Source organism: Equus quagga, chromosome 8, assembly GCF_021613505.1.
Source record: "Equus quagga isolate Etosha38 chromosome 8, UCLA_HA_Equagga_1.0, whole genome shotgun sequence".
Taxonomy (NCBI): Eukaryota; Metazoa; Chordata; class Mammalia; order Perissodactyla; family Equidae; genus Equus; species Equus quagga.
Window position 1 is genome coordinate 40,473,039 of NC_060274.1, and position 21,214 is coordinate 40,494,252.

Sequence of the window (21,214 nt, forward strand, 5' to 3'; positions counted from 1 at the left end):
GCCGGCGAGAGGCCCGCACCCGCAGCCCCCACCCCGCAGCCCCCCCTCGCTGCCCGCAGCCCCCACCCTGGCGCGGCCCGAGCGCCGCACTCACCCGGGCGACGCCATGAGCGCGGCGAGGTCTCGGCGCTGCCACCGCCTCCGCTTCCTCCGCGCCGAGCGACTCCGCCGGGGAGGAGCCTCGCGCCGGCCACCGGCCGCCCGCCCGGGCCGCTCCAGGCGGCGGGGCTCGGGGAGGGGCCGGGGGTGCAGGGAGGGGTCCAGCGGCCCGCGGAGGGGGTCGGGGGGCGGCCGGGGACGGGGTGGGGAAGGGGCCCGGGGTCCACCCGAGAAGGGGTATGAGTGGGCCCGCAGCGCTCGGGGTGCAGCCGGGTATCGGCGGGGGGCGGGGTGTCCGTGGGCCTGGGGTCAGCTCAGCGGCCTGGGGGCGGCTGGCGCGCCGGCAGCACGGAGTCGGCACCCGGGCCGAGGGGGGCGGCCCACGTCGGCCTGCAGCCCGGACCCGCCCACCTGCCCAGGTGCCCCAGGTGCTCCCTCTCTGGGACTCGCCGGGAGGCTCCTCCGGTGCCAAACCACCCGAAAACCTGCCCTCGGGCCACGAAGCAGCTGCGGGACCCTGGTGAAGTCGACACCTCCCTGTGATTTGAGTTTAAGTTCCGTAAGAAAAGCCTTCTCTTTAGTCCAGGAGTGCAAGGCGTTATTATCATTATTAAGCAAAACAATAGCTTTGCTATTTCTTACTTGCTGTGCTGTCTTGTGCGAGTTGCTGGCCTCTCTAAGCCTGTTACCCCGTAAAATGTGTGTAAAATCACATTGTGAAGCCCTAAGGACTGTGGGCACTTTTATTATTATTTACATTGCATTATTAAGCAATAATAATGAGTCTGGAATTCCTGCAGTGGTGTTTCGCAGCATCACTTGTGGGTACTTGACCTTCAGTTCCTGTCTCAGCAAAATGAGTTTTCAGAAATAATTGAGCTCTTGTAAGTGAAAACACTTAACAAAAAGCTCTGAACAATGTAAACCATTGTTGATCACAATTTTGTTATACTAAATATAATCAATAATCAGTATTTTATTATTTTTACCAATAAGAGTAAGAGGCAACAAAGCAGTGACTGAAAGCCTTGCCTCTGTAGCCAGAACACCTGGGTTGAAATCTGGGCTTCACCAATTACCAGCTCTGGAACCTCAGGCAAGATAGAAACGTCCCAGAACCCTAGTTTCCTCGTTTGAAAAACGGGGATAATAATAGGTTCCTTCCTCTCTCTGAGGGTTGAATGAGTTAATATTTATAAAGTGACTTAATACATTGCCTGGTACATGGTCTCGTTCCTTCCCTGAGAATCCATCCTTGTTCTCCTCAGTAAAATGGAAGCTCATAATTGCTGTCTTGAGTTCAGAAGATAATTAATGATCTGTAAATGTGAGCTGATAAGCAAAGCCACAGGGGTTTATGAGACCCAACTTAAATATAAATCCAAGAGGACTACGATTAGGAAGATTTGGGGGCGTGGGCAACCACTAAATGGCCTGATTGAAGGCAGCAATGATTGCCAGTGGAGTGAGGGAGGTCAGATAATATTTTAAAATAAATTTTATTGTAAAATATATTTTAAAATAATTAATATATGTTCACTGAAATTACATATTCTTCCTGAACATGAGTTTTAGTGGCTATGTGGCATTTCACAGCCAAACACACATTCTTCTCAAGTGCAAATGGAACATTCTCCAGGATAGACCAGATGTTAGACCACAAAACAAGTCTTAATAAATTTAAAAAGATTTAAATCATACAGAGTAACTTTTCTATCACAAGAGATGAACCTAGACGCCAAAAATAGAAGGAAAACTGGAAAATTCACAAATATGTGGAAATTAAACAGTCTCAAACAAGTGATGCATTAAAGAATAAATCACAAGAGAATTAGAAAGCACTCTGACAAAAATTAAAATAAAAAAAGTATACCAAAACTTATGTGAGGCAGCAAAATCAGTGCTAAGAGGGAATTTTATACCTGTAAATATCTATGTTAAGAAAGATCTCAAATCAATAACTCTATACCTTAAGGAACAAAGAAATGAAGAGCTAACCAAACTCAAAGCTAGCAAAAGGAAGGAAATATTAAAGATTAGAGCAGACAAAACTAAAACAGAGAATAGAAAAACAATAGAGAAAAATCAATGAAATAAAAAGTTGATTCTTTGAAAAGATCAACAAAATTAACAAACCTTTAGCTAAACTCACCTAGAAAAAATGGAGAGAAGTCAAATTACTAAACTCAAAAATGAAAGTGGGGACGTTACTACTGATTCAAAAGAACTGTAAGAAGATACTATGAACAGATGTACACCAACAAATCGGATAACCCAAGTGAAAAAAACAGTTTTCTGGAAACACATAATCAACCATAACTGAATAATGAAGAAATAGAAAATCTGAATAGCTCTATAACAAGTAAAGATACTGAATTAGTAATCAAAAAACCTCCCAACAAAGAAAACCGTGGACCAGATGTCTTCACCAGTGAATTCTACCAAACATTTCAAGAAGAATTAACACCAATCCTTCTCTAACTCTTCAAAAAAAATTAAAGAGCACTTCTCATTTTATGAGGTCATTACCCTGATACCAAAGCCAAAGACACTACAAGAAAACACAGACCAACATCCTTTATGAATATTGATATAAAAATTCTCAACAAAATACTAGCAAACAGAGTCCAGAAACATAAAAAAGGATTATACACCATGACCAAGTGGGACTTATTCCTGGAATGCAAGGATGGTTCAACATATGAAAATTGATTAGTGTAATATATGCATTAATATGATGAAGGAAAAAACCCACATGATCTTCTCAATTCATGCAGAAAAAGCATTTGACAAAATTCAACAACTTTTCATGACAAAAACTCTCAAACTAGGAATAGAAGGGAACTTCTTCAGCATAATAGAGGCTGTATATGAAAAACCAGAGCTAACACCATCCTCAGTGGTGAAAGCCTGAAAGTTTTTCCCTGAAACAGAAACAAGAAAAAGATGCTCACTTTTGTCATTTCTGTTCAACATAGTGATGGAAATCCTATTCGGAGCAGTTAGGCAATAAATAGAAATAAAGAGGATCCAGACTGGAAAAGAAGAGGTAAAACTATTTCCGCTTAAAGATGACATGATCACGTGTGTACAAAGCCCTAAAGATTCCACAAAAACCAAACAACAACAACAATCTATTAGACCTAATAAACAAATTCAGGAAAATTGCAGATAACAAAGTCAAGACACAAAAATCAGTTGTGATGATGGCAGCAGGCCACATACCTGTGGACACGTGCAGCAGGCCTGCTCAGAGACCTCAGCAGTAGGTCCATCCATAGGTCCATCAGCCAGTCCACCCAGAATATTTGACCAGGCTGACTGAAGAGGTGTTTCCCTGCTGAAACCAGTCAGTAAAGACTAGAAAAGGTAACTGCTTCTTCAAACGCACAGATACCAAACCAAAGCTAAAAGGATCACAAAGAATCAGGCAAGTATAACACCACAAAGAAACCTAATAAAGCTCTAGTAACTAACTCTAAAGAAATGGAAATCCATGAACTCTTTGACAAAGAATTCAAAATAATCTTCTTAAGCTCAGTGAGAGAACAAAAACAGTCATCCCTGATGAACATAGATGAAAAATCCTCAACAAAATACTAGCAAACTGATTAAATGGCATATTAAAAAGATTGTATACCATGACCAAGTAAGATTTAGCCCTGGGATGTAAGATGCTTCAAATTATGCAAATCAATCAATGTGATACACCACATTAACAGAATGAAGAATAAAAATCACATGATCATCTCAATAGATGCAGAAAAAGCATTTGACAAAATTCAACACCATTTCATAATAAAAACTCACAACAAAACAGGTATAGAAAGGACTTACCTTAACACAATAAAGGCCATTTATGAAAAGCCTACAGCTAATATTATACTCAATGATGAAAAGCTGAAAGCTTTCCCTCTAAAATCCAGAACAAGGCAAGGAGCCCAATCTTGCTTCTCCTATTCAACACAGTACTCTAAGTCCTAGATGTAGCAATTAAGCGAGAAAAAGAAATAAAAGGCATCCAAGTCAGAAAGGAAGAAGTAAAATTATCTCTTTGCAGATGACATGATCTTCTACATAGAAAGCCCTAAAGACTCCACACAAAAAAACTTTTAGAACCAATAAATGAGTTCAGTGAAGTTGCAGGATACAAAAATCAGTTGCATTTCTATATGCAAACAACAACCTATCCAAAAAGGAAATTAAGAAAACAATCTTATTTACAACATCAAAAAGAATAAAATACTTAGAAATAAATGTAACCAAGAAGGTGAAAGGCTTGCACACTTAAAACTTTAAAACCCTGAAGAAAGAAATTAAAGAAGACACCAAGAAATGGAAGGACATCCCATGTTTATGGATTGAAAGAATTAATATTGTTAAAATGTCCATACTACTCAAAGTGATCTACAGTTTCAATGCAATCCCTATCAAAATCCCAATGGCATTCTTTACAAAAATAGAAAAAATAATCCTAGAATTCCTTTGGAACCACAAAAGACCCCAAATGGCCAAAGCACTTTTGAGCAAGAAGAACAAAGCTGGGGGCATCACACTTCCCAATTTCAAAATGTTTTACAAAGCTACAGTAAAAATAGAGAGCCCAGAAATAAGTCCACACATCATCAACTGATCTTTGAGAAGGGTACCAAGAACACAAAATGGGGAAAGAACAGTCTCTTCAATAAACCATGATGGGAAAACTGGATATCCACAGGCAGAAGAATGATGTTGGATCCATAACTCACACCATATACAAACATCAACTTAAAATGTATTAAAGACAAAAACATAAAACCAGAAACTATAAAACTCTTGGAAGAAAACATAGGGAAAAAGCTAAATATTGGAGTTGGCAATAATTTCTTGGATATGACACCAAAGCACAGGCAACAAAAGCAAAAATAGATAGGTAGGATTATATCAAACTAAAAAGTTACTGCACAGCCAAGGAAACAATCAACGAAATGAAAAGGCAACCTACGGAATGGAAGAAAATATTTGTAAACCATATATCTGATAAGAGGTTAACATCCAAAACATATAAGAAACTCCTATGATAAAAAACTCAACAATAAATAAACAACCTGATTAAAAAATGAGCAAAGGACCTGAATAGACATTCCTCAAAGGAAGACATATAAATGGCCAATAGCTATATCAAAGTGTTCAACATCACTAATCATTTGGGAAATGCAAATGAAAACCACAGTGAGATATCACCTCACTCCTGTTAGAATGGCTTTTATCAAAAAAACCAAAGAGAACAAGTGTTGGTGAGGATGTTGAGAAATGGGATGCTGTGTACACTGTTGATAGGAATGTAAATTGGTGCAGCCACTATGGAAAAAGTATGGAGGTTCTTCAAAAAGTTGAATGTAGAAACACCATATGATCCAGCTATCCCACTATATGTTTGGTATTTATCCAAAAGTATTGAAGTCAATCTCAAAGAGATACCTGCACTTTCATGTTCATTGCAGCATCATTCCCAATAATCAAGATGTAGAAACAACCTAAATGTCAATGGATGAATGGATAAAGAAAATGTATATAAATTGTATATATAAATACAATGGAATATTAGTCAGCCTTTAAAAAGCAGCAAAGCCTGACATTTGCAACAACATAGATTTACCTGGAGGACATTATGCTAAGTGAAATAAGCCAGGCACAGAAGAACAAATACTGCATGATCCCACTTTTATGATAAATCTAAATTAGTCAAATTCAGAACCAGAGCATAGAATAGTGGTTACCAGGGACTGTGAGGAGAGAAAAATGGAGAGGTGTTGGTTGGTCAAAGGGTAAAAGGTTTCAGTTATGCAAAATGAATAAGTTCTGGAGATCTACTGTACAACACAAGGCCTATAGTCAACAATACTGTATGATATACTTAAAACTTTGCTGAGAAGTAGTTCTTATGTTAAGTGCTCTTACCACAAAAGAAATATACATAATAAATAAACAGATAAATAATAAAAATAAATAAAGGGAAAGGAAACTTTTGGAAGTGATGGACAAGTTTATGGCCTTAATTGTACTGATGGTTTCACAGGTGTATACTTATCTCCAAGTTGTATATATTAGTTATGTAGAGCTTTTTGCATGTCAATCATAATAAAGTAAAAAATGTTAGTTGTATTTCCAAACGCTAACAATGAGCAATACTAAAAGTAAATTAAGAAACCAATTCTATTTACATTATTATCAAAAAGAAAAATATTTAGGAATAAATTTATCCAAAGAGGGAAAAGATGTGAAAGCTGAAAACTACAAAACAATGTTGAAATTAAAGATATAAATAAATAGGAAGACATCCCATGTTCAGATTGTAAATCTTAATATTGTTAAGATGCTAACACTACCCAAAGCAATCTATAGGTTCAATGAAATTTCTATCAAAACCCTAACATTTTGGGGGCCAACCTGGTGGCACAGCAGTTAAGTTTGCATGTTCTGCTTCGGTGGCCCAGGGTTCGCTGGTTTGGATCCCAGGTGCAGACCTATGCACTGCTTGTCAAGCCATGCTGTGGCAGGTGTCCCACATATAAAGTAGAGGAAGATGGGCACAGATGCTAGCTCAGGGCAGTCTTCCTCAGCAAAAAGAGGAGGATTGGCAGCAGATGTTAGCTTAGGGCTAATCTTCCTTAAAAAATAAAATCCTGACAGTTTTTACAGAAATAGAAGAACGCATCCTAAAATTCACATGGAATCTCAAGGAACACTGAATAACCAAAACAGTCTTGAAAATGAAGAACAATATTGGAGGACTCTCATGTCCTGATTTCAAAACTAACTACAAAACTACAGTAATCAAAATAGTGTAGTACTAGCATAAAGACAGACATATAGATCAATGAAATAAAATAAAGAGCCCAGAAATAAACTCTCACATATATAGTCCAATATAATTTCGATTCAAGTGCTAAGACCATTCAATGTGGAAAGGATAGTCTTTTCAACAAATGGTGCTGAGAAAACTGGATATCTACATAGAGAAGAATGAAGTTGGACTCATACTTACATCATACATAGAAATTACTCAAGATGGACCACAGACCTAAACATGCAAGTTAAAACAATAGAAGTCTTGGAAGAAACACAGGGGAAAAGCTTCATGACATTGGATTTGGCAATGACTTTTTTGGATATGACAATGATAGTACAGGCAACAAAAGACAAAAATAGGTAAATTGGACTTAATGAAAATTAAAATTTTTTGTGCATCAAAGGACACTATCAAGAGAGTGAAAAGGCAACCTACAAAATGGGAGAAGATATTTGCAAATCTATATCTGATAAGGGATTAATATCCAAAATACCTAAGAAAGTCCTACAACTCAAAACAAAAAACTCAATTAAAAAATGAGAAAAGGACTTGAATAGACATTTCTCCAAGGAAGATATACTTAGGGCAAAGGAGTACATGAAAATACGCTTACCACCATTAGCCATTAAAGAAAGAAAAATAAAAACCACAATGAGATACTACTTTCCACATACCAAAATGGCTATAATCAAAACCACAGAAAATACCAAGGATGCAGAGAAATTGGGACCCTCATACACTGTTGGTGGGGATGTAAAATGGTTTAGCCACTGTGGAAAAACAGTTTGGCAGTTGCTCAAAAAGCTAAACATGAAAAAAAAGGAAACTTGTTCTCTATTTCTATATTAAAAAAAAAAGCCAAACACAGAAATATTATATGACCCAGCAATTCCATTTCTGGGCATATACTCAAAAGAACTGAAAGCAGGGACTCAGATATTTGTACATCAGTGTTCATAGCAGCAATTATTCACAACAGCCAAAAGGTTTAAACAACCCAAATGCCCATCAACTACTGAATGAATAAACAAAATATAGTAGAAACATAAAAAAGAGCGTTATTCAGTCATAAGAAGAAATTCTGACACATACAACAGCATGGATGAACCTTGAAAACATGCTAAGTGAAATAAGCCAGAGACGAAAGGATAAATATTGCGTAATTCCACTTACATGAGGTACCTAGAATAGGCAAATTAGGAGAGACAGAAAGTAGATTACAGGTCACCAGGGGATGGGGACTTATTGCTTAGTGGGTAGAGTCCCAGGGGTGATTAAAAAAAAGTCTTGGAAATAGATAGTGATGTTGTGGTTGCACAACATTATGAATGTAATTAATGCCACTGAATTGTATACTTAAAAATGGTTAAAATGGTAAGTTTCATGTTGTATATATGTTACCACAACATTTTTTTTTTAAAAAAAGAGAATTAGAAATCTCAGAAATTTAAAAACACATTGTTGAAATAAAAGGTCTGAAAGAGTGGCTTTTAATTATCAGAAAATACATGCTACATACCTGATTTGACCCTAACACTAAAAAATTTAAAACTGTGGATAATTTTTTTAATATTAAAACTCTCCAATGAGTTGGTAGGAAAGCTGGGAATTCTCTAGTCAGGTCCCAAAAGCAAAGAAGTGAACTTAGAGAGCAACTGCAGCCTCCTTCTCCTTGGGAATCTTTGCCTTACCAGGTGAACCTGAGTTTGGGTTTTCACAGTCTCAGGTGTTTGAGGAACAGAAAACAACTCTCAGGACCCACCCAAGAAAGGACTGTAAAAGAACGGCCTCCATGCCTAAAGCTGGGACCCCAAAGGACCATACCCACAGTACTGACAGTGAAATAGAAATAAACTGGCCTTCACCCCAGATGAGAGTTGATCGTCTCCAATTTGGCTTAAAAGGATTACCTCTGAGAATACAGAAATGACAAGCGGCCCTCACATGGTTTTGCAGCCTCAGTTCATACCACCTGGGTAATCTGAAAATTGAGAAGTAACTTTAGAGTGATCCTGGATTGGGAGTCCTTCCAGGAACCTGGCAGACACAAACATAAATCCCCTCTGGAAGAATCCACATTTATTCCAAGCTTCACATAATTTCTTTTTTTCCCTTAGTGGAAGTATAGTTGACATACAATATTATGTTCATTTCAGAATAAACAGTGATTCGATATTTATATACATTACAAAATGATCACAAGTCTAGTAACCATCTGACATCATACAAAGTTATTACAATATTATTGACTATATTCCCTATGCTGTATATTACATCCTTGTGACTCATTTATTTTATAACTGGAAGTTTGTACTTCTTAATCCCCTCTACTTGTTTCACCCAACCCCTCACCCGCCTCACTTCTGGCCACCACAAGTTTGTTCTCTCTATCTATGAGACAATTTGTTTTGTTTGTTTGTTTTACTTTTTAGATTCCACCTCAAAGAATTTCTGAAATAAAATTCCAAGAAAAATGAGCATCTGATAGTCAAAAATGACAAAAACAGAAACAAGGTACCATGAATGACAAAAAAACTGAAACAGACCTTCAAGAATTTCAGATAAATGGAATTATTAGGCACAGACTTTACAGTAATTATGTTTAATATTTTGAAAGAAATAAAAGATAATCTTGAATATATGTACAAAAAAAGAATGAGATTTGAAAAAGAATCAAAACAAAGAAAATATAATTAAATGGATGAGTTTAACAGCAAATTAGACAAACTGAAAAGAAATTAGTGAACTGGAATATAGAACTGAAAAGATTATCTGGAATGGAGCAAAAAGTCAAAGAGATGGAAAATATGAAGGGGTAAGAAACACAGAAGATAAGGTTAGCAGGTTTAACATATATGTGATTATGGACCCAGATGGGAAGAGAGAGAAAATGGAGAAGAAATATTTAAGAAGATAATGACTTAAGAATTTGCCAGAATTGATGAAAGACACAACTCACAGATTCAAAGAGCTAAACAAATCTCAAGCAGAACAAGTAAAAAGAAATCCACACCTGGTTACAAAAAAGTGAAATGAGTAACACCAAGAGGAGGTACTTTGGGCAAGAGGAAATTGGCAGATAGCAGATCTGGGCTGCAAGCAGTAGTAAAGAGCACAGAAAATAGCAACTGTGTGGGTAAATTTAAACATTGGCATTAAAAACAATGACAATAATAATAATATATCATGGGTTAAATAAAAAAAAATTTAAAGCAAGAGAGGTAAGCAAAGTAATGATCCCCCAAAGATGCCCACATCCTAATTCCCATAACCTGTGAATATGTTATGTTACATGGAAAATGAAAATTAAGGTTGCAGATGGAATTAAGGTTGGTAATCAGCTGATTTTAATATGGGGAGGTTATCTGGATTATAGCGGCAATGTCATTACAAGGGTCCTAACAGGTGGGAAAGGGAGGCAGGAGAAAAGGTCAGAGTGATGGGTTGTAAGAACGACTTGACCTGCTGTTACTGGATTTGATGAATGAAGAAGAGGCCATGAGACAAGATGTACAGGCCACTTCTAGAGGCTGGATAAGGCAAGGAAACAGATTCTCCCCTAGGGTGCTAGCAAGGAAGATAGACTTGCCAACACTTTGATTTTGGCTTGATGAGATCTGTATTGAACTTCTAACCTACTGAACTGGAAGATAATAAATTTGTGTTGTTTCAAGCCACTAAACTTGTGGTAATTTGTAACAGCAGCAATAGAAAACTAATACAAAGAGTTAAAATACGTGTCAACAATAGCATAATAGTCAGAATATGGAGTTCAAGTATTCTAAGGCTCTTTAATTTATTAAGGGTGTGAGTGGTGTGAAACCAGCTCAAAGCCATTTACAAGCCATTGCTACATGTCTCTGTCCAACTCCACATTCAGTGATGGTAGCTTGAAAGCAGCCATGATGAAAGTACTCCCATCACAGAAATAGGCAAAGGCTATAATCAGACTTTTATTTATTTTTTCATTTATTTATTTATTACTTTTTGTTTTAAGAGAGAGCATGTAGTAATTCTTAGAGTGAACAACGAAAGTATCATAGCCCTAACTCTAACTTCCAAACTGATGGGGGCAGGGAGTAACAGGTGAGAGATGAGAAAAAATATTGAATATATCCAAAAGAGGGCAAGAAAAGAGAAAAATAAACATGAAACAGGTAGTACAATAAAAAGTACAAAATAAGATGTTAGTTATAAATTGAAACATATCAGTAATTACAATCATGTAAATGTGCTAAATGTTCAAGTTAAAAGGCAAAGGTTGTCAGGCTGGATTTTTTTTTTAAGTGTATTACATGCGGTTAAAAAAGAACTTCTGAATCCTATTTCAATGTTGATGTGCATTTAGGGAGATATCAAGAAGTGAGAACGTACCCTAAACATGTAAGAATTTATCATTTTGGCTGATATTTTTTCTTTAAAAATAGCAGGAAGGGAATGTTAGCTCCCACACATCTGTAGCCTAAATAAGGGCACAATAAAAAGGCAATGATGAAAAACTTCTGAAGCATAAGGATACTGAGGTTGAAAGTAAATGGATAGAAAAAGATATTTATGGGAATTCTAACCAAAATAAAGTTGCTATAGCTACACTAATATCAAATGAAATAGACTTCAAGGCAAAGTCACTGCAAGTGATAAAGAGGGAGACTTCATAAAGATAAAATATTATTTCACCAAGCAGATACAGCAATTTTAAATTTGCATGTGCCTAACAATATAACCTTAAATATATAAAATAAACATTGATATAATTATGAAGAGAAATAAACTAATCTACCATCATGGTGGGAGATTTTAACACACCATTCAGTACTGAGAAAGACACAAAAAATCAGGTAAGCATACGGAATATATAAACAAACCTTGACTTAAGGGACATTTTCAAGGTACAGAACAGTGGCAGTGACTGTATAATAGTCCCCTGTGCTCTTCACTCAGCATCCCCTAACGGTAACATCTTACATAACCTAGTACAATTATCAAAATCAAGAAATTAACACTGTTGCAATACCACTAACTAAACTGTAGTTTAGTCACTGACCCTACTTAGATTTCACCAGTTTTCCCACTAATGTTTTTTTTTTGTTCCAAAATCCAATCCAAGATTCCACTTTAAATTTAGCTGTCATGTTTCCTTATTCTCTTCTAATCTGTGACAGTTCCTCAGTCTTTCCTTGTCTTTTATGTCCTTGACCCTTTTGAAGAGTACACATCAGGTATTCTGAAGACTGTCTAGGTTTGCCTGATGTTATCTCATAAATAGGTTGAGGTCATGGATTTTGGAGAAGAATACTAAGAAAACGTTTCTCAAATTGTTCCAGCTGTGGCCAATGGCAACTCTTTCAGGTTGGCTCCTGTGTCTTTTTACGTGCCCTCATCCTTTTCCTTTTTCTAGCACTTCCTTACTTTCTGCCACCAACGAAACTTTAGAATTATCTTGTATTTTCCTTGCTCCAGCCCTGGAATCAACCATTTCTCCAAGGGGCCCTGGTCCCTTTAACTGGAGAATGGTATTTAGAAACCAAGATCTGGGTGCTGAGGGTGCTCATTGCTACTGGCGAGTTACTGTGTCTAGGCCCTCAGCTGAGAGAGCAAGGAAACATGTGAATACTAAGTCATATGTGTGCACATCTGTATTTCTAAATCTATCTCTGTGTGTATATACATGTATATATAAACTAGTGTGTGTATGTGTGTGTGTGTATATAGACGTGTGTCTATATATACAGTCATGTGCCACATTAAGAAGTGTTGGCAAGGATGTGGAGAAACTGGAACCTTTGTGCAGTGGTACTGGGAATGTAAACTGGTGCAGTCATTGTGGAAAAAGTATGGCGGTCCTCAAAATATTAAACATAGATTTAATAATTGATCCAGCAGTTCCTCTTCTAGGTATATAGCTAAAAGAAATGAAGGGATGGACTCAAGCAGTTATCTGTATGTCAGCATTCATAGAAGCATTATTCACAATAGCCAAAAGGTAGAAACAATCCAGTTGTCCATAAATGGATGAATGGATAAAGTATGATGTATACATACAATGGAATATTAGTCAGCCTTAAAAAAAGAATGAAATTCTGATACATGCTACAATGTGGATGTACCTTGAAGATATTACGCTAAGTGAAATAAACAAGGAAGTACAAATATTATATGAGTCCACTTGTATGAGGAACCTTAAATAGTCAAATACATAAAGACAGAAAGTAAAACAAAGATTACCAGGGGCTGAAGGGAGGGAGAATAGGGAGTTATTGTTTAATGGATGCAGAGTTTCAGTTTGAGATGATGAAAAAGTCCTGGATATGGTAACAGTGATGGTTGCACAACAATGTGAATGTTCTTAATTCCACTGAACTGTACACTTAAAAATGGTTAAAATGGGAACTTTTATGCTACGTATATTTTACCAAAGTATGAAAATTTGCATATAAACAAAGAGTTCCTACTGATACCTCAGAATCTAATCCAGCACCACAGGGTAGCATTCCTCCTTTGTGTGCCTCTAACTTCTTTCTGAGACAGTGAGAAACCTGACTCTCATTGTCTATAATATATTTACCTATTTGTTATATATGTAAAGTAGCTTCAGAATTGCTAGCCCATATCCTGTGGGTTACAGAATGTGAGAAACAAATTTACCAACCAACATCAGTGTATATGGACAGTTTTTTTTTTGTCACTAGGCTTACAGTATCCAGTCAAAACACTGTTCTTGAAAGTTATATAGGTTAACCCCTTCCTTCCCATTCTCTTCAAGTGTGTATGTCACGTTTAAAATACAGGTAAATTTATCTGTCACAGTCGGCTTTCCATCTTGGGTTTCCCCAACAGCATGGTATTTTTTAATTTGCATATACTAAAATGTACTCTTTGTGGTATACAATTTTATGAGTTTTGACAGATGCATAGAGTTATGTATTCACCACCACACTTCCATCACCCAAAAAATTCCCTTGTGCTTTGTAGTCACCTTCTTCTCCCAACCCCAACTCCTGGCAACCACTGACCTTTATTCCATTACTATGGTTTGGCTCTTTCTAGAATGTCATATACATGGAATCATATAATTTCTATCTTTTTGAGTCTAACTTCTTTCATTCAGAATAATTATTTTTAGATAGTGATAAAATGGTAAAGATAAAAGGTCATAAAAATGAAATGTTAATTTCACCAGGAAGTTATAGCACATTTTAATTTGCATGTAATTAATAGTATTGCCTTAAAATACATACAGCAAACATTTATAGAATAATGAAAAGAAATAGATAAACATCGTAATGGAAGATTTTAACACATCATTCAGTACTTGAGAAACACACACAAAAAAATCCATAAGTTTGTAGAATACATGCAAAAAAACCCCTGACCTAACATACATATATAGGATATTGTACTCAACATCTATAGAATATACATTCTTTCAAGTGCACGTGAAACATTTTAAAACGTTAAATATATTTTCAATAAGTGATGCTAGGACAACTGGATATCCACATGCAAAAGAATGAAGTTGGACTCCTACCCTACACCATATACAAAAATTAAACAAAAATGGATCAAAGACCTAAATTTAAGAGCTAAAACTGTAAAAAACTTGAGAAGAAAACTGGTGCAAATCTTTATGACCTTGGACTAGGCAACAGTTTCTTATATTATGACAACTAAAAGCACAAGAAACCAAAGAAAAAATAGATAAATTGGATGGCACAAAATTTAAAAACTTTTGTGATTCAAAGGACATTGTCAAGAAAGTGAAAAGAGAACCCGTGGAATGGCAGAAAATACTTTCAAATAATATAGCTGACAAGAGTCTAGAATCCAGAATACATACAGAACTATTACAGCTTGACAATAAAAAGACAAATAATCCAATTTAAAAATGGGCAGAGGATTTGAATAGACATTTCTCCAAAGAGATATACAGTGGCCAATAAGCACATGAAAAGATGCTCAAGATCCTGAGTCATTAGAGAAAAGCAAATCAAAGCCATATGAGATACCACTTCACACCCACCAAAATGGCTATAATCAAAACGACAAACAATAATAAGTGGTGATGAGGGTATGGAGAAATCAGAACTCTCATACATTGCTTGTGGGAATGCAAAATGGTGCAGCAACTTGGAAAACAGGGTGGCAGTTCCACAAAAAGCTAAACACAGAGTTACCTTTGGACTCAACAATTCTACTCCTAGGTGTATACCCAGGAGAAATGAAAGCATATGTCCAAACAAAAACATATGCACAAATGTTCATAGCACCATTATTTATAATAGCCAAAAAGAAGGAAAAACCCCCATGTCCATCACTGATAAACAAAATTATGGGATATATATATAATGGAATGTTATTTGGCCATAAAAAGGAATGGAGCACTCATACATGCTACAAAATGGATGAACCTTGAAAACCTTATAAGTAAAAGAAGCCAGAGACAAAAGGCCACATATTTTATGATCCATTTATATGAAATATCCAGAATAAGCAAATCCATAGGGACAGAAAGTAGATTAGTGGTTGCTAGGGGCTGGAGGGAGAGGAAAATGGACAGTGACTGCTCGTGGGTCTGGGGTTTCTTTTTGGAGTGAAGAAAATGTTCTGGAATTAGCTGGCTTGCCAAGCGGTGTCACGTTCCCACCTGGGATCTGAACCAGTGAACCCTGGGCCACGGAAGTGGAACGTGGGCACTTAACCACTGCGCCACCAGTTGGCCCCTAATTGATTTCTGTTCTTACGTTTATTACTTGCTTATGTCTTGTTTTGATTTTTTCTAACTGTTGTAAAACCACATTACATAAACAGTACCAGCCTGACCATTTTTAAGAGTGCATTTCAGTAGTGTTAAGTCTATTCCCATTGTTGTGCAACAGATCTCCAGATCTTTTTCATCTTGCAAAATTGAAACTATATACCATTAAACAATTCTCCATTTTCCCCTGCCCCCAGCCCTTGGTAACCACCATTCTACGTTTTGTTTCTATGAATTTGACTATTTTAGATACCGCATGTATACAGTGGAATCTTATAGTATTTGTCTTTGTGTGGCTGGCGGATTTCACTTAGCACAATGTCCTCAAGGTAACTTTGTTGTGGTATGTGACAGGATTTCCTTCCTTTTTAAGGCTAAATAATATTCCATTGTATGTACGTACCACATTTTTTTAATCCATTCATCCATCAATGGACATTTGGGCTGCTTCTATCTTTTGGCTATTGTGAATACACTGTTATGAATATGGGTGTACAAATATCTCTTTGAGACTCTGCTCTCAATTCTTTTGGATATATACCAAGAAGTGGGATTGAAGGATCATAGAGTAGTTCTATTTTTAATGTTTTGAGGAACCACCATACTGTTTTCCACAGCAGTCACACTGTTTTACAATTCCACCAACAGTGCACAAGTGTTCCAATTTCTCCACATCCTTATCAAGACTTATTGTTCTCTATTTTTTTTCATAGTAGCCAGCCTCACGGGTGGGAGGTGATATCTCATAGTTTTAATTTGCATTTCTCTAATGATTAGTAATGTTGAACACCTTTTCATATGTTTGTTGGCCATCTGTATCTTTTGGAGAAATGTCTATTGAAGTTCTTTGTCCATTTTCCAATCAGGTTACTTGGAGTTTTGTTGTTGTTGTTGTTGTTGTTGTTGTTGTTGAGGTGTAGGAGTTCTTCACATAGTCTGAATATTAACCAAGGGGTGATCAGATATTTGATTTGCAAATATTTTCTCCAATTTCATAGGCTTCCTTTTTACTTTGTTGTTTGTGTCCTTTGATACAGTTTTTAAGTTTGGTGTAGTCCTATTTATCTATTCCTACTTGTTTAGATTTTAATTTGCCTTTTTCTAGATTTTTGAGGTGAAAAGTTGATTTTTAAATTTTTTATCTTTTATAAAATAATTTTTGATCATTGATTACTGCCTTTTCTTCCTTTTTCATATAGACATTTAAAATGATAAATTTCCTAACCTTTTAGATACATGCCACAAATTTTGAAATGTTGTATTTTTATTATCAGTCAGTTAAAAACAATTTTGAGTCTTGAGATTCTCATGAGTTACTTAGAAGTGTGTTGTTTAACTTCAAAATATTTGGGGCTTTTCTACCAGCTAGAGAAGGATAATCTGTGTACGACTCCACTCATATGAGGAATTTAAAATTATGGACTAAGAACAGTTTAGTGGATACCAGGGGAAAGGTGGGGTGGGGGTGGGCACAAAGGGTGAAGTGGTGCACCTACAACACCTACAACTAATGACAAACATTAATGTACAACTGAAATTTCACAAGATTGTCACCTATCATCAACTCAATAAAAAAAAAATATTTGGGGCTTTTCTAGATATCATTTGTTATTGTTTTCTAATTTAACTCCATAGTGGTAGAGAACAGCCTGTGAGAACTCAGTCTTTTGAATGTTATTGTTTGATGGCCCAGCATTTGGTGTCTTTGTTGATTCAGGTTGCTATAACAAAATACCATCAACTGGGTAGCTTATAAACAGATATTTATTTCTCACAGTTCTGGAGGCTGGGAAGTTCAAGATCAAGGCGCCAGCATGGTCACATTCTAGTGGAGGCCCTCTTCCTGGCTCACAGCCAGTGCCTTCTGTGTCCTCACAGGGTGGAAGGGGCTAGGGAGCTCTGTAGAGCCTCTTTTATAAGAGCACTAATCCCATTCATGTAGGTTCCACCCTCAGGACCTAAGCACCTCCCAAAGGCTCCACCTCCCACACCATCATATGGGGCATTAGGACTTTAACATACGAATTTGTGGGGGGACACAAACATTCAGACCACGGCAGGGTCTATCTCAGTGGATGTTCCCTGTGCACTTGAAAAGTGTCTTCTGCTGTTATTGGGGGCAGTGTTCTATAAATGTCAATTAAGTCAAAGTGGTTGATGATGTTGTTCAAGTCTTCTGCATCTTTGTTGATTTTTTGCCTAGCTGTTCTATCAGTTACTGAGAGAGGGGAGTTAAAATCTTCAATTTTGATTGTGGATATATCCATTTCTCCTTTCATTTCTTTTTCTTTTTCTTTTTTTTTTCTTTTTTTGAGGAAGATTAGCCCTGAGCTAACGTTTGCTGCCAATCCTCCTCTTTTTGCTGAGGAAGACTGGCCCTGAGTTAACATCTGTACCCATCTTCCTCTACTTTATATTTGGTACGCCTACCACAGCATGGCCTGACAAGCAGTGCATAGGTCTGCACCCAGGATCCGAACTGGTGAACCCCGGGCCGCTGAAGCAGAACGTGTGAATTTAACTGCTGCGCCACCGGGCTGGCCCCAATCTCCTTTCATTTCTGTCAGTTTTTTGCTTTATATATTTTGAAGTTCAATTATTAGGAGCATAGACATTTTTCATTGTTACATCTTCCTGATGAATTAATCCTTTTTCCATTATAAAATGCTCCTTTTTAATTCTGGGAATTAGACCAAGTATGGCCACTCCAGCCTTCTTATGTTTACTGTTTGCATGATATATCTTTTCCATTCAATTGCTTTCAACTTCTCTGTTTTTAAACTATAGCTTCATTGAGGTATAACTGACATACAGTAAACTGCACATCTTTAAAGTATATAATTTGAAAAGTTTTGATGTATGCATAAACACACAAAACCATCACCACAGTCAAGATAATGGATACATCCACAACCTCCAAAGTTTCCTCACGTTCCTTGTAATCCTTCCCTCTTCCCTCCCTAATCTGCTTCAGTATATTTTCCATTTTCTAGAATTCGGTGTAGATGGAATCATTTTAGTATAAATGAAAAGAGATTTCTTAACTAGCAGACCTGCACTATAAGAAATGCTCAAGGATGTCCTATGGGCTGAAAGACAAGGAGTCAACAATAACTGGGGTCCACAGGAAGGCTGGGCGCCACCTCCAGATGTCCTCCACGCAATGGGCTCACTGTAGCTGGTGCCCTGGCCACCAGGTCTTGGTTGTCCATTGAGGATCTGGGAAGAGTTTATATACAGTTTAGGGGTTCACTCCCTTGGAAGGGCCCTCTCCTGGAATTTCTCCCCGTTTTCTCAATCAAATTGAAGTTTTGAGGTCCCCAAGACCACCTAGCAGTACAAACCTGGGCTGGAAATTAGAAGTCACTTCAGGCTCCCACTTACCCTAGAGCCACAGGCCTTTGGGATTCAAATGTATTTAGACTCTGGTACAGGTCTTTGGTTTTGATTTTTGAGCCCATTACTCACAAGGCTGTCAAAACTGTAAGTCTGTTGTGAACATGGCTCAATTATCTTTTTTCTTTTCATTTTTTTTACTTCAGTGAAATACACATAAGATTTACCATCTTAACCACTTTTAAGTGTACAGTTCAATGGTATTAAATACATTCATATTGTTGTGCTACCATCACCACCATCAATCTCCAGAACTCTTTTCACCTTGCAAAACCAAAACTTTGTACTCATTAAACAACTCCCCATTCCACCCTCTCCTTAGCCGCTGACAACCATCACTCTACTCTCCCTCTCTCTGAGTTTGTCTACTCTAAGTACTTCATATAAGCAAAATCATATATTGTCTTTTTGTGATTGGCCTATTTCACTTAGCATAATGTCCTCAAGATTCATCCATTTTGTAGCGTATGTCAGAATTGCCTTCCTTTTTAAGGTAGAATAGTATTCCTTGGTATGTATATACCACTTTTCGCTTATCTATTCACCCATCAGTGGACATTTGGGTTGCTTCCACTTCTTGACTACTGTGAATAACACTGCTACGAACATATACAGGGTGTTTAAATATCTCTTTGAGACCCTGCTTTCCATTCTTTCGGGTCTATACCCCAGAAGTGGAATTGCTGGATCAAATGGTAATTCTATGTTTACTTCTTTGAGGAACCGCCATACTATTTTCCACAGTGGCTGCACCATTTTACACTCTCACCACCAGTGCACAAGTTTCAACTTTTCTACATCCTCACCAACAGTTGTTATTTTGTTTTTGTTTTCTTTTTTTAAAGATCGGCACCTGAACTAACTGTTGTTAATCTTTTTTTTTTATTCTTCTCCCCAAAGCCCCTCAGTATATAGTTGTATATTGTAGCTGTGAGTGCCTCTGGCTGTGCCATGTGGGACACCGCCCCAGCATGGCCCGACAAGTGGTGTCATGTCCGTGCCCAGGATCTGAACCTGCGAAACCCCAGGCCACCGAAACAGAGTACGCGAACTTAACCACTCGGCCACAGGCCGGCCTGTTTTCTGTTTTTTTGATGGGAGCCATCCTGACGGGTGTGAGAGGGTATCTCACTGTAGTTTTGATTTGTATTTCCTGAATTATTAGTGATGTTGAACATGTTTTCATGTGCTTATTGGCTATTTGTGTATCTTCTTTGGAGAAATGTCTATTCAAGTCCTTTGCCCACTTTTTAATCAAGTTTATTCTCTTGTTTAGTTTTAGAAGTTGTCTATATATTCTGGATACTAATCCCTTATGAAATATATGATTTGCAAATATTTTCTCCAATTTTGTGCAATGCCTTTTTACTTTGTTGATAACTTTTGATGTACAAGGTTTTTAAATTTTCAAGAAATCCAATTAGTCTATTTTTATTTTCTTATTGTCTGTGCCTTTTTTGTGTCATATCCAAGAAATCAATAACAAATTCACTAACATGAAGCTTTTGCCCTGTATTTTCTTCTAAGAGTTGTATAGCTTCAGGTCTTACATTTAGGTCATAGATCCATTTTGAATTGCTATGAACTGAATTATGTCCCACTCAAATTCCTATGTTTAAGCCCTAACCCCTCAAGTCAATATATTTGGAGATAGGGTCTTCAGGAGGTGATTAAGGTTACAGGAGGTCATAAGGGTGGGCCCTAATCCAACAGGGTTAATGTTCTTATAAGAGGAGGAAGAGAGATCAGATCGCTTCCCTCCCACCCCTGCCCCACCCTGCCACCATACAAACTAAGGAAGGGCCACAGGAGTACACAGCAAGAAGGCAGTTGTTTGCAAGGCGGGAAGAGAATCCTCCCCAGACACCAACCCTGCTGGCACCTTGATTTTGGATGTCCCAGCCACTGGAACTATTAGAAAATAAATTTACACTGTTCTGCCAGTGTACTGTCAGTCAGTAGTATTTTGTGTTAGCAGCCCGAGCTAATACATGAGGTGATTTTTGTATATGGTGTTAGGGTCTAACTTCATTCTTTTGTGGATATCCAGTTTTCTCAGCACCATTTGGTGAAATAGTCTTAGCACCCTTATTGAAAATCATTTGACCATCTATGTGAAGGTTTATTTCTGA

General features: G+C 37.3%; 1 protein-coding gene across 5 annotated transcripts in view; it reads right to left on the bottom strand.

Annotated features, from left to right (window-relative positions):
• URGCP (upregulator of cell proliferation) overlaps nt 1–21,214 on the bottom strand; it is an 82,256-nt gene that overhangs the window by 36,481 nt on the left and 24,561 nt on the right. The window contains exon 1 of one of the 5 annotated variants that reach the window (XM_046669677.1): nt 95–518. The exons of 2 other annotated variants lie outside the window; for them this stretch is intronic. In XM_046669677.1, the coding sequence (XP_046525633.1) occupies nt 95–108 (14 nt within the window). In that variant the 5' untranslated portion in view covers nt 109–518. Of the gene's footprint in view, nt 1–94; nt 519–21,214 lie in introns of those variants that run through there. 2 more of the 5 variants (XM_046669675.1, XM_046669678.1) reach the window with 2 other exon arrangements.